Source organism: Lutjanus erythropterus, chromosome 6 (genome assembly GCF_056507025.1).
Source record: "Lutjanus erythropterus isolate fLutEry1 chromosome 6, fLutEry1.hap2, whole genome shotgun sequence".
Taxonomy (NCBI): domain Eukaryota; kingdom Metazoa; phylum Chordata; class Actinopteri; order Lutjaniformes; family Lutjanidae; genus Lutjanus; species Lutjanus erythropterus.
In genome coordinates this window covers 28,649,738-28,663,671 of record NC_139322.1, presented here as the reverse complement: position 1 = coordinate 28,663,671, position 13,934 = coordinate 28,649,738, and the positions used below count along the sequence as shown (strand labels likewise).

At 40.0% G+C, this 13,934-nt stretch overlaps 1 protein-coding gene across 1 annotated transcript; it reads left to right on the top strand.

The window, feature by feature from the left end:
- On the top strand, window positions 1-10,537 carry dcp1a (decapping mRNA 1A). The gene is made up of 9 exons (XM_084721559.1): window positions 1-163; window positions 508-548; window positions 1,591-1,718; window positions 5,045-5,111; window positions 5,674-5,812; window positions 6,298-6,393; window positions 7,518-8,135; window positions 8,256-8,480; window positions 9,053-10,537. The coding sequence occupies exons 1-9, from the start codon at window positions 32-34 to the stop codon at window positions 9,131-9,133; spliced, it is 1,527 nt and encodes a 508-aa protein (XP_084577685.1). The 5' UTR covers window positions 1-31; the 3' UTR covers window positions 9,134-10,537.
- Window positions 10,538-13,934: the final 3,397 nt, after the last annotated feature.

Genomic DNA, 13,934 nt, shown 5'->3' with positions numbered 1-13,934 from the left:
CGTCCGTGCGGGAGCAACAATCACATCCAAGATGGAGACCGTCAACGCTGGACATATGATGAGCTTAGCGGCTCTACAGAGACAAGACCCGTACATAAACAAACTACTAGATGTTACCGGACAGGTTGCCCTCTACAACTTCAACTCCAAAGCCAACGAATGGGTGAGTTTATCAAAACACCCGGAACAGTTTGTGGATAGCCATCAAAAGTATGCTAAGCATGCTAATGCTAGCTCATCGATAAAAAAAATAAAATAAAGACGCTAATAAATATGTTAGTATTTGTCAAACTGTAACATATACATATATATTCACAGACGATCTGTTTTCTATAAGTGCCATTCTGTTTGTGTTTTAATTCCTATGTTTATAATAAGTTAGCATCATTTTACCTGAGCTAATTTAAGTTGTCAAGTGACGCTAACAGCCTTTACCAACGTTATTATTTAGCATGTTGCGAATTAGCTGTTGTTGTTTTTAACATACTGCGTCCTTTATCATTTCAGGAGAAGACCGAAATCGAGGGCACTCTGTTTGTTTATGCGAGGTAAGCACATAAAGTATTTTAAGTGATTCACCAAGACCACCATGAAGGTTGTTTACCTATTTGTTTGCGCTGCCATTTGACGTATTCTGCGCACGTGTCTAGGCCGCAGTCTTGTAAACAAATATTAAAATCAGCTTGTTTTTCTTATTATTTCGGTTTTGCGCACACAGTGTCTCTGTTAGACTTAATGTGATTACATTTACCCATGTTTTCTAAAATGACAGAAAACCATAGTTTGTTAAACAAGAAACGCGAGTCGTATTTTTGTGATTGGGTAGTTGTTTAAAATGTTTATTACTCAAACTATAAAGATATTTTAGGTAGTGATTCTCAAGTATAATGATTTGTTTGACTCTCTCGGCATTCAGTTTTGTTTTTATTTTGTGTTTTTTGTTTGTTTGTTTGTTTGTTTGTTTTGATTCCTGGTCAAACTTAAAAGCAACCACTATATGTCATTGTTTTTCACATTGTAAAGTAATGCATCAGTTAATTACTGAACAAATTAACTAATTAATTGACATTTAAAAAATGGGGCTGCATGAGATGGTTTAAAAAAAAAATCATATTGAAGTTATTTTGTGATATTGCAAGTTGATTCATGATTAGTAGGAAGGATCAATTTGCCTCACAATTTTAATTTTCACTGGGAAAAAACTATTAAAAGCTTGATGACGTGACATTTGATGTGGCCTGTGTCAAACAAATGTTTTCTTACATCTGGAGACCAAGGTTTGTTGACCAGGACATCTGTGAAGCACTGTAGTACTCTCCTGTAATGTTTTGTCATTTATCAAAAAAAATTAAAGCCTCTGCATTATGGATATTGCACTTTGCCATATTGCAGTTTCGGTAAATTGTGCAGCCGAGCCTTGATGAAACTATCTGGCAGTTCCAGTATAACATTACAAATCAATCAAGTCAAAGTAAGATTCATAAGATTTTACTAAATATAGTGCACAAGATGATAAAAGATGTGTTTAAGTATGTGTATTTCCCTGCCAGAGTATTATTTTATAGTGCTTGTAATTTTTTTTCATCTAAGGTCGGCCTCGCCTCATCATGGCTTCACCATCATGAACCGACTGAGCACCGAGAACCTGGTGGAGCCGATCAACAAAGACCTGGAGTTCCAGTTGCAAGATCCCTTCCTGCTCTATAGGAATGGCAATTGTGAGTATATTGCAGAAAATAAGCTCTTAAACACAGTACAGATCTATTTCTGCATCAATGTGGACTGAAATTAGGTGTAATTAGAGATTATTATCATATTTCTGGGATCTAATATTTTCAATACTCCACTGTTTCTTGAGAAGTTCTCAAAGAAATATATAGAATGCGCATACTACTACTAATAGCAAATCGACATGTTGAGGTGACCTTCACTATCTCTCCCTCTCCCTCTCTCTCTCTCTCTCTCACACACACACACACACACACACACACACACACACACACACACACACAAACACACACTAAATGGAACAGAACGTAATGGTACCTCTGAAAATCCCGAAAAAACACCTTCCAAATGTCCTCCGGAACATCTCTTTTCCCTTTTGCTTGAAGTCATTTTGGCATCTTGGAATCTCATTTAGTAAACAGATTTCTTGTAAAGAGCTTTCTCCACTCATGACCTGGCAGACGGGAACAGTTTCAGCTTGGTTTGGCCACAGTTGATATCACTCTGCATTGGGGCAACAGCCAAGTTGTGCTTTTGCTGATGGCTTTATCCAGTGAGGAGCCAATGATACAGTCAAACTCTTCTAGCCTTATGGACAGAGTTCAGCAAGAAGTAAGGTGAATGATGAAATTCCTCAGATCTTCAGAAAGTAACTGACAGCGCTGCCACCGAGGTAATCTATTAGAAGTCTGAACAGGAGTTTCATCAATGCAATGAACAAGGAATTTGATTGTTTTCCCATTTGTTTGCTAATGAGAAAAAATAACATGGCCAGGGTCAACGTCAAAGTGGATTGCTCCCCTTTTGGACTGGGTTTGCCCATGAGTCTGCCAGGTATGGACGACATGATGTAATTTCTTGTTGGTGTTCAGGCTGGAGCAGCCTCTCCAGTAGCTTCACTTGAGTCCAGGTGCTGTTTGTGGCATTGTAACTCCTGGGTTAAGTTTAAGACAGATGAAAGTGGGTACAGTTGTTCAGTAAAATGCTGGTTGACAATATTCCTCAGGTTTTGCTGGAGACACTTCCACACTCAGGCAGCTCACAGCCCCCTCTAGTTGACTGCTGGAGTAAATTTTCTTTGTGTCCTCTTCTTTGTTTTATTCCATTGGACTGCTTTTACGGTTCTTTAATTAGTTTTTTTTTTTCAGTCTATTTGTACTGAAGAGCACAAATGGTAACACTCCACTCTGTAGTGCCTGTGTTTGTTCGTGATTGAGGTCCTGTGAAGGTTTGGTTGTTGCAGTATAGATTCCGGGTTTCTGACCTGAGAGAGAGAGAGAGAGAGGAATATCTTCAAATGGTTGTAAGACTCCTCCCGCTGCTGTGAACAAGGAATGATGATGATGGCTGGGTGGGAGAAGGACAGAAGTTTGATTGAAGAGCCAAGAGTCCCACACTGTTGTTGATGTTGATGATAATTGGTTAGTTGTGTCTTACTCCAAGCCTCTTTGAGTACTGGTGAACTCACTGCCTGAGGCTCACAAGTGCACTCAAACTTAGAGAGGTTTGTGTAGAGAGACCACTGTACTTAGACACTGTGGACTGTATACACACACACACACACACACACACACACACCCCTACCTGTTTACACCTCTACGTATTCCCCTTGGCAGCAGGTGATGCTGCAGGGAGGTAAACACTCAGGTTGCTAGGTTACCTGAGCCTCTTGAGGGACCATGAATATGCTTGTCTTTCATCACATACAAAAGACACATAAGCAATGTGAAATTAACTTGCTATTTGTTTCAGCAAAAATGCAGATATAGTGTTTTTATTTTACATTTTGTAATGCAGCAAGTAGGCTGTTTTCTTTGTGTTGGTGAATGTGGTGTTTGTCACAAGACTCTTTAGTGTTTAGTGAGCCTTTTAACTTGTTTTTTTCAAGCAAAAATGTCTCTTACTTTAACAACCTGATTTTATATTTCACTATCAACTGTTAAACAGCCAACTGATTATTAAGAAAACACTGAAAACTTCCTCCATTCACGACGCTCTGAGTTACAGTTGCAGTTATTCATGGTTTTTGTGCTGTGCTGTGCCACATAATATTATTTACTGATTGTTTTAATACTACATGAACTAGAAGGGCAGTCAGAGTACAGACTTCCACCAATGTCAATAGTCCAGTCTTCTACAATATGAAAATCTCCAAACAAACACTATAAATGCCTGCATAGACTTGCAAAACTATTAGAATTACATCAAAAGCTGTCCCAGCTCTGCATTAATGTAGTAAATGTAAATTTACTTTATTATGGGCTAAATTGGAAATATTTCGTACATTTGCAAAAACCAGAAAGCAACTTATTAACATGCACATATGCCCAAATATCAACTGCTTAGACTGAAATAACATCATGAAATGGCAAGTTGTTATCAAAATCATGAACATTATGTCAAGCTACAAATATAACTATGGCTAAATGTTAAAACAACAGAATTTATTGACACACATGAATATCATCTACTATATATCTAATATTTTCCTTTCCCTTTATACCTTGTTTTCCTTTTTAAAAAATACAATGGTACACCATCTGAATTAAAGTTTCTTGTAAAACAAACTTCATTCAAACTTGACAAAAACAAAATCAAACTCAATCTTTCACAAAACTGTCTTGGTTCGTCTTTCCACTGTTCAAACAATCACATACTCTAGTTTGTTCGAATTAAATCCTTAATTCACAACGTTACATGTGAAAATATTCTGGCTCTACAGGCTGTTTGTCCCCGCCACTGATGCCCGACTGCATTCTTGCTCCTTACCCACTTCACACCTCCCCTTTCCCTGCCTGCCGTGTCTTTGTAGTCCCAGGAGTCAGAGTCTTGTTCAGAGCTGTTAACTTCTGTATTCCCTATTGTCAAACTGACCTGTTTCTGTCTCAGAGGCTGTGTTAGTCCCCGGTCCAGCCGTATTCACTGGGAGGTCGCTGGACCCTGTTCCGTTATCAGCCTGCCGGGCTCCTTTTCCTGTCTGCTCCCTGCCAGCATTCCCTGCTGATTTGGCCTTATGATTCAGATTCGGTCCAAAATTAAATGGGTTCTTCCTTGAACCGTGCTACACCCTTCCACCAAGTTCAAGAAAACCAGGCCTGTACTTTTTTCTGTAATCCTGCTGACAAACAGGCAAACAGACAAAAAAAAGGCATAGAAAACATAACCTTGGCAGAGGTAATTAGAAATGATAACTTGATACTGCACCTAGGCAGGCTGTCCTGTTGATGTTGTGTTTTTAATGTTTGAAGTTTGGTTTAATGTAATGTAATGATGTTTAAATGTAATTTAAACATCAGTATTTGTGCTTTTCTTGCAGTGGGCATCTACAGTATTTGGTTCTATGACAAGAGGGACTGTCAACGCATTGCTCAGCTGATGGTCAAGTAAGTAGTTGGACATAGAGTAGGAGTAGAGTAAACATTATTGACCCTGAGGTAGGGCTGGATATTGATATTCAATACTTTTAAGGTATCAGTTGAAATAACCCAGTACCAAGTAGCACTGAAACGTCACCAGACAAATGATACCAATATAACAATTTAAGGGGACCGATATTGGTACTGGTATTGTTTTTTTGTTTGTTTGTTCATTTTTTTTAGATGAAAACCAGCCCTACCTCTGAAGGGAAATTTGTCTCAGGCACAGTGCTACAGCTGCTGCTACACATAAAATCATCACAACATAAGAAGCATTTGACACAATTCTAGGCAGCCATATTGCATGAAAGCTTTCATAAAAAGTGTATACTGTATCTGTGTTTGGATGAGACAGTACAGCACTTCACTGTTACCTCTTTTGTTTGTTTTTTTTTGTTTTTTTTTGTCCCTTTGCTGTTAGCTTTAGAAGCAGCACCACTTTTATCGTGAGGAGTATTTGAAAAATATTTTCTAAAGCAAATAACAGTTATGTGTGTTGTCTCCACGTTGTGCTTTAACTCTCCCCCAGGATTGTGAAACAAGAAGCAGACCACGCTCAAAGAGAGTCACCAGAGAGGGCAGAGCCACGGAGGACCAATGGTGTCGCAGAACCACGGCCCATCGACATCCTGGAGCTGCTCAGCAAAGCCAAGGAGGAATACCAGAGAGTGAGGATGGAAAACACACACGCACATACAAACACAACATGTTACTTAGGTTCTTATATGAGCGCATTTATTCGTTTTTTGTGTATTTTTGATCTTTGCACTTGCTACTTCTTACTTATACAAGTCTATTTTATTGCAGATTAAATGTACAAAAACATAAATTTAGATCACGGACTGTACATAAAAAATGCAGCACTTGTAGCTCCAGCGAACTCAGAAGCAACCAGAATCTGAGGAATAAATCAGTTTTGTTCCATCCATGCCTCAATCACTGACTGAAACACTTTCACAGGTGTGACTCAGCAGGAACGCATTCATGAGTCACACACATGCAGATTACAGTGGTACTAAATCCAGGATTATTTCAGGTGTGGGGGCGTCTGTCTAAGCATGTAGAGATGCCTGCTTTTAGGCTATATATTTATCCTCTTTTTGGAAAATTGAAAATACCATGTCATGTCTGTGGGTTTGTGTTTGTGACGCAGGCTCAGACAGGTGAAACAGATGTGTCGGCAGAGCCTAATATGAAAGCAGCAATAAGCGCCACAGAGCATGTGCACAGTACACTGCAACCTGAAAAGGTATGTATATGTTATTTAAACATCCCATCCAGACATGTATTGAGGCATACAGTTTATACAAATGTCTTTTTGTAACAATAATGTGTCTGATATATTTTTTCCACAAACAGTATAATTTCGATATTTAAAATGCGTCTAATCCTCCTACTTCACTAAAAATTCCAGAATCTCCAAAAAAGCAAATTTTGTTCACTTCTTCAGTTTTTCTGCTGGACTGAAGATGTCTCCTACTTCACTATTAAGTTCATTCTCAGTGAATGTGCGCTGGCAGTTTAAAGTTTCTACATCACACTTCAGAACTGACCAGACTAGTTGTGATGTCACAAATTATGCTCGTAGGCCCGCCCCTTACAATCGGATTTTCAGCAAGCACATAGAAACTTTCCACTTTCAGTAAATGAATGTGAAAATGTCAAACTCTGCACATGCGTCATTCTACACAGTGAAACATCCAACTGAAGAAGTAGAAGAACAACACTGGTTTTTGAGTGGTGGGGGGCTTTAAGTTTTCATTATTTATTAATTTATCTGTATCATTATATTTTGAGAGCATTGTCATCCTGAAACTCCTACATTCGAGACTGTGGAGGAGGACAAAGAGCTGTCAGCTGTCGCTGTCACCCTGTGTACGGTCGAGCATTTGGCAGCAGAGAGCTGCTGATATAATAATGTTGGTCATGTTGCAAACAGACAGACAGACAGCCAGAGACACTCATCCAACCCAAGTACCTGCTGCTACTGCCAGCTAAGAAACATGTAAACTGTGCAGCCTGGTCAGAATTTATCTGAGCACACCCTGCTAGTGTGTCATAATGTGGTGTGTGGGCTAACGTGGTGTCTCCTCTCATGAAGCTACCTCTGGAAGTAATAAGTTAAAATTATTAACACTACATTACTACATTACTTACATTTAACTTGATGAAACCTGCAGAAACTTTGCATATATAAAATGTCAGAAAAAAGTGAATAGTGTTCAGTGTTGAATCTTCATATTTCTTGCTTTGCCAAACCCACAGCCAAAAACTTGTTGGTGTTCTATCTGCAGTAATATAAAAGAGAGAAGAGCATTAAATCACCTTGTTAAAGAAGTGCTTTAGCTCAGATTTTTTCTTTTCACCCACCAGAGCTCTCATACGATGGTGAAGCAGATCACAGTTGAGGAACTCTTTGGCTCGTCGCTCCCTAAGGACCCCTCTCTACCCATCATGCCCACACAGAACACCACCACTGCTCCCAGTGACCCCTCCACCGTGTACCTCCAGAACCAGTCATTTCCTGCTGCAGCCCACCAAAACCCACTCCTCCCTCCCCACCTGGCTGCCCAAGATCCCGCGTCAAACCAGCGGCACCAGGCCCCCAGCCTGCTCCCAGCTCCATACGCGCTACACCCCAGCCCTGTTTTCCAGTCAGTGGTTCCAAGGTCAGACCCCCAACCTCTGTGCTCCGTCTCCCCTCTCATGATGCCTCCAGCTGCCTCAGAGCCCCGTGCTGCTCCACCCGGCCCCACAGCACCGTCAGCAGCTCCTCCAGCCTACTTGGGACAGGAGATACTCAGCACGCTCAAACCAGCAGTGCCATCTGCGAGTTCAGACATCCACAAACCCATCCTCGCACCCAACTTCCTGCCCAGCACACTGTTCCCACCCCACAGCTTCCAAGAGCCCATGGGGAAACCGCTTCTGCAGCACAGCAAAGAGATGGATGTTTTCTCTCAGCCCTCAAACCTGATCAAACCACTGTCTGTGAGTTCATTACTTTTCTTAGCAGCTGTTCTTGTCTGTTTGCTGAAATTTGCATTCATACCACAGCAGAGCAGATTGTAATCCAGCATGTTGGTTGTTTTTTCCTTTTTGTATTCTCAGGCGGTCCCTATGAGTCCAAGTCTTGGTGTTCCAGGGCCGGAGGTGTCTGTGCTCCTCTCCCCCAGTGCCTTTCAGCAGTCAATCAATAAAACAACAACAGCAGCAGCATCAGTGGTCCCTCCTGCCCCCTCTGAACCCTCCTCCACCTCTGTAGGAGCTGTAGAGCCTCCACAAGCCCCCTGCAGCAAAGCACAGCTGCAGGACACTCTGATACACCTCATTAAGGTACAGCAACGGCATGAAATGAAAAGTCTAAGCTAAATTTTTCTGCAGGTTCCAAGTTCAGCTAAAGGGTCTGTTCACCAAAATTACATAAAAGAAAAACTAGTAAGCAAGTAGTTTTGGTTAAATTATAGAGCACTTGGTCAAGCCCAAACCTGGCAGCACCCAGTGTGGTGCAGGGGCCGCCATGTTGAACCACCATGTTTCTACATTAGCCGAGAACAGACTAACCAAACATTGGCTCTAGACAGGGCTTTTTGAGATTTTCACAAGTTTTGCAGCTGCTATAGTTTTTCCTTCATGCTTGGAAGGGAAGAGAGGGGAGCATTAACACAGAAGTTGGTTACAATCTGCAAGTTCACTGCAAGATGCACCTAAATCCTACACACTGGATATTTAAAAGTTCACCTTCTAAATAATTTAGTTGTAACAGTTTTCCAATTTTCATTTCCAATGAAAACATTGAATTCTTGTCATTTTATTGTTTATACACACACACACAAAGACAAACACACACACACTCTTAAGTGTAGTTTGTCGTTCATTCTTGTCTCCTTTCCCTCCCCTCTGTCTAGAACGACCCGGACTTCCTCGGTGCCATTCATGATGCTTACCTGCAGAGTTTGTCCAAGGACTTGAGCAACATGAAGCTATAATCCACGTCAGCCACCACCACTGTTGCTTTCAGTGCTACGAGCCCTTCATGACCTGTGAAAAATCCAGAAGTTAATGGAAGTTAAAAGAAGTGCAGTGAACAGATTTTTGACACTCTTTGCACCACAACTCTTCAGAACTAATCTGTGTTCGGGGGGTTATTATTAGCATGCAATGCACCATTTAACTCTCTGTTCCTGACTCAGAACTTTTTCGATCTTCACCTGAACACTGACACTGTCCCGTCTACTCACGTTAACTTGGATCGACTTTTTGTCCACTTATGTCAAACCAGATCTTCTGTCGGAGAGATGGATGAAATACATCTTTAAGTGTGGCCTTGAATTTTCATTTTTACTTCATAAATACAATTAAAACTGTTGGTCACACGCTGGTTAAGTTTGGCTGTTGCTGGTTTGGTTCACTTGAGGATGGATGGGACTACAGCTTGAAGCTTTTGTGACCTGAAATTATTTCCCTTTTGACCTCGGGACAGATGATTTTGCAGTTTGAACATTGTGGGAATCACAGACGCTGCTTTTCTGACTCATCTGAAACGTCTTTGGCGTTCTGGCAGTGCTAAAGTTACGGGAACAGTGACACCACACGTATACTCCAACTGCTTATTAAGAAAAAGACCACTGTGCAGGGGACCTCGGGACTGTTTCGGCAGACAAACTGTTCCCCTGTGTGACATTAAAAAGACCTATTCCTTTTACTTTCTTTACTTACTGAACTTTCTCCCTGAAAATAATGCTGAGGTCTGTATATTTTTGGTATTATCACAGAGACACCGACAGTTGTTAAAGTTTTTGTGGCATTTTTTGTTTGTCAGTGTCTCTTTAACAAGGACGAAATTGTTGAGGTTTTTTTTTTCCCCAACCCTTGTCTGTTATTGTTTGGAGAAGCACTTGCAGCTTCGAGCTCAAATGAAGAACCAGTTCTTCGTGGCTGCTCTTTTAAATGTTATGTGAGAGACTGACGTGTTCTAAAAGACACACAGACAAACACACAAACCAGCTTCTTTGCTACCTTTCCATTCTCCTTATCCTCGCTCTTTCTCCCTCTTTGTCTTTTTCCTCGTCTGTGTCGTTCATCTCTCCTCCACCGGCTGAGCTCGCAGTACTTGATGTGAACGTGCAATAGACGACAGTCGCAATGCCTTTAGGGATACCAGCATTTTGGGATATTTTAGGATGGTACAGTAGAGCTAAAATTTTCTGGTTCTGCAAATGAGCTTAAGAGCAAAAAAACACAAATTGCTATTAATTTTGGATTATTGTTTACATTCATTCCTTCAATATTAAATTGCTTATAAAATAGGGAGAACTGATGAGTGGTATGCTTCTGATAGCTTTGTTGTTTCAATCCAGTAATCCAAACTAATGATAAAAAGTATAAACTACCTCTGTTCCTGTTTCTAAATTTATCAAGATCACAGTTAGTCTTGAGTTGCAAAGGCTTAAAAAGAAAACAAATTGTGGTAATTTGGCTTTTTTGCAGTAAAAGGTTACTGCAGCACAGAATTGTAAACCCTGCAGGTCGCCATCTTGTGCAACACTTAGTGGCTGTTGATGCTGTTCATAAACAAAGAAAACTGAACTAATGTACATTGGAAAGTCAGCTTTCAGTTATTAAAAAAGGTTTATTATTTGGCATGGGTGCATTTTTGAACACTCACAACACATTACTGATAGGTTGGACTGGGTCTCGGTAAAAAAAAAAAATATGATAAGAGTACCTATGCCAGTACCTTTGAAGTGATACAGATACACATCATATGAATGGGAGCATTCTTGAAATAATCCCTTCCCCAGCTTATGCATTAATTTTTACCAGACATCGCAGGTGTGTAGTACACCTGTACTATCGAATGTTTTAGTGGCAACTTGCCAGTTCTGTCAAACGCACCATACTCAACTTCACCACACCACAGACTGTAGGGGTTGTAGCTGCTGCAGTAGTCACACACATCACATTAAATTGAAGAATAGTTGCGATGACTGGCTGCAGGCAAAACCATACAAATTGTCATTTATTTCTAGATCTGGGTACAAAAAGGATAGAATACAGGTATTGTGTGATTGGAGAAATTTCAGTACTACTTTGTACTGGATTATTTTGGGTGATACCTTAAAGGTATTGAGTACCGATGCCTAGCCCTACTAACGACCCTTCTCCACCAAATAACCTCTGGGTCTTGAACCAGTTCCGTTCAAGATTCTTGGAACCTTTTTCTAGCGAACCAGCCTGAACCAGTGTAATCAATTATGTGTGAACAACAGAGGGTGCTGCACAATGTAGATGTGTTATAAACGGTTTGAAATTAAGTGCATCAACCAGACCGAGGCCAGTTCCATGTTGATGGAAAAGGCTTGTAATATGTTTCATTTCCTCTGTCACAAAAGGTTCAACACATACAAGATCATTGAAACTGGATTTTTTTTAGTTGTGCAGTTTTCTAACAGATGTTTGGTGTCAGTATTCAGTTGATGGATGATCACGTTACCCTTCAGATGTCGATACTATAGTCTCAACATACAAAGTCATTCCAGATGGAAATATATGTTGGAAGATGACAGTTTTCTTTAATTTTTTTTTTTTTTTGGGGGGGGGGGGGGGGATTGCAGAGATTACAGCTCTTTTCCAAAATTTACATGTCTCGCATAGAGCAGAAAATCATGCAATCAGCAAATGGAAATAATTTAATGAGTGATGACAATTTCTGCATAAATACCTGTCTTGATTGTGATACCATGACTTTGCATTCGGCTCTGCTATCTGAATGTATTTTTGATGTTTACTTGCAGTATGTGCCAGTCTTGTTTTCTTTCTGTGTCCTGCAGTTGAGCTCAGTACGAGCTGTTAACCATGTTTTTCTTTCCCCGTTTTTATTTTGCCCAAATTTAAATTTGTATTGAGCAAAGGACACATCTGCAGCCAGGGAGCAAATCAAATCATTTGTAGGCACTGCCCTGTCATCGTTTTCCATTTCACAGGTCATCCTCCCAACACTCCTGGCATGTGTTGGTTAAATAAACGCACACAGGAAGAATGATGATTGAAATGTAGAGTTTTTTTTAATTCCAGTCACATATTTAAGATTTTAAGGTTATTTTATGCTTTTGAATAATTTATCTTATTGGCCAGAGATATGATTTTGGGAAAGCCTTTGCAAATTCCGTTAAATTTTCTAAGATTGTTGTCACTGTGCATAATTTGGTTTATTATGACTATTTTGTGATATTAAAGATTTGAAAATAGGTTTGTCTGTTTTTGTTTGCTGTTGAGGAGCCACTGTGTTTCTGTCAGCTGAGAAAATGAGCTTTTAAGATTAAACGGGAGTGTAACTTTTAGTTTATTATGTTTTAAAGGGACGGTTCACCCCTAAATCAAGAATACCAATTTTTCCTTTTACCTGTGGTGCTGTTTATTCATCTGGATTGTTTTGGTTTGAGCGGCTGAGTTTTTGAAATAACTTCTCTTGGTACTAGATGTAACTTGTCTTGTTGTACTCAAAACTCAGTAGCAATGTCTTTTTCCAGAAATTATTACCTGTTTATTCAAGATAATCCGCAGACCTTGCTGAGAGCAGTTTCGTGTAGGAGTCAGTTTCTTTGCACTGAATTACACCCACCAACAATATTGCCACGCAGAAAAATATGAATCTACTCATAGATGAGAGGTTACCGCTCATGTTTACATCCCAGCTTTCACAAGGGCCTCTCGTCCATGGATACATGCACACTTCCCTCTACATGGTGATATGTACAGTAAATGTTTTTAATTTTGGGGTGAACTGTCCCTTTGACTCAACATTATCATTTTTCTAAAGAAGTTCTTCTGACACTTTTGTAATAGACTGTACCATTTTGTATTTTGTTTTAATTTTTTACTCCATTTGGACAGATGGTTTATTTGAATGTGTGACATTTCCTTCATTTTCAGAGGTACAGCAGATGGTAGCAGTTTCTCAGTTTGACCACCAGATGTCACTGTGTGCTTACTGTTGTACTCAACGGTCTCTGGTGGCAAGTCTTGTCCAAGTTAAATTGAAATCAGTTGGTTTCAGGTCTATGAAAGGGTTTATTCCATCAGAGAACTTGATCTGGGAGTCGTTCTCAGTATAAATGACAAAACTCACTCTCACTCCTTCTCAGCAGGTAGATCTTGGTTAACTCAGTTGTCCAGAAGAATGTTAAAACATCCTCCCCAGGTCTCTTGCTGACCCAGTGTGAAAGTTAGTGACAAGAGTCATCCAGCCTCTGGATTTCTCAAGCTTGAAGAGAAAAGTTTAGTCTCCTAAAATGGCAAAAAATAGCACTTTATCTGCTACTAACCTGACTGACATGTCGGTGCGTGTTTCAGGTGTAGCTGGTTTGTACTGCAGCTAATCAGGTCACCCTGAGAGGGAAATGTCATTAAGGTAAGATTACTGTCATTTCTTATCCTTCCTTCCTTCCTTCCTTCCTCTCTAAACACTGTGGCTTAGAACAGGCATTCTGTATCATTTAAAGAGAAAACTGTTTATAGTACATTCAGTTGTCTCCTGGTAATGTTTGTGTATTCTTTGCTTTTCATTCATTTTAATGTCAGTCACACCCACAGCACAAGCATTAGATCACTGATTATGTTTTATCTTGAAGGAGTCTGTTGAACATCCCTGCTTACACTTGAACGTCTACTATTATTTAATTTGCAGGCTGAGTATACAGTCTTATTCTGCATTTAGCTCATTTTTAGTTTGGACACAGTGTTTATTTACATGGTGCTTACTTTCAGCAGTGGAAAGTAACCACTCAA

What these genes read in the sequence shown, in the direction of transcription:
- dcp1a (XM_084721559.1), top strand. Translation starts at nt 32, where the DNA reads ATGGAGACCGTCAACGCTGGACATATGATGAGCTTAGCGGCTCTACAG. An exon ending in GCTCTATAGGAATGGCAATT is followed by an intron (nt 1,719 to 5,044) that starts GTGAGTATATTG and finishes CTTTTCTTGCAG; the next exon opens with TGGGCATCTACAGTATTTGG. An exon ending in CCAAGGAGGAATACCAGAGA is followed by an intron (nt 5,813 to 6,297) that starts GTGAGGATGGAA and finishes TTTGTGACGCAG; the next exon opens with GCTCAGACAGGTGAAACAGA.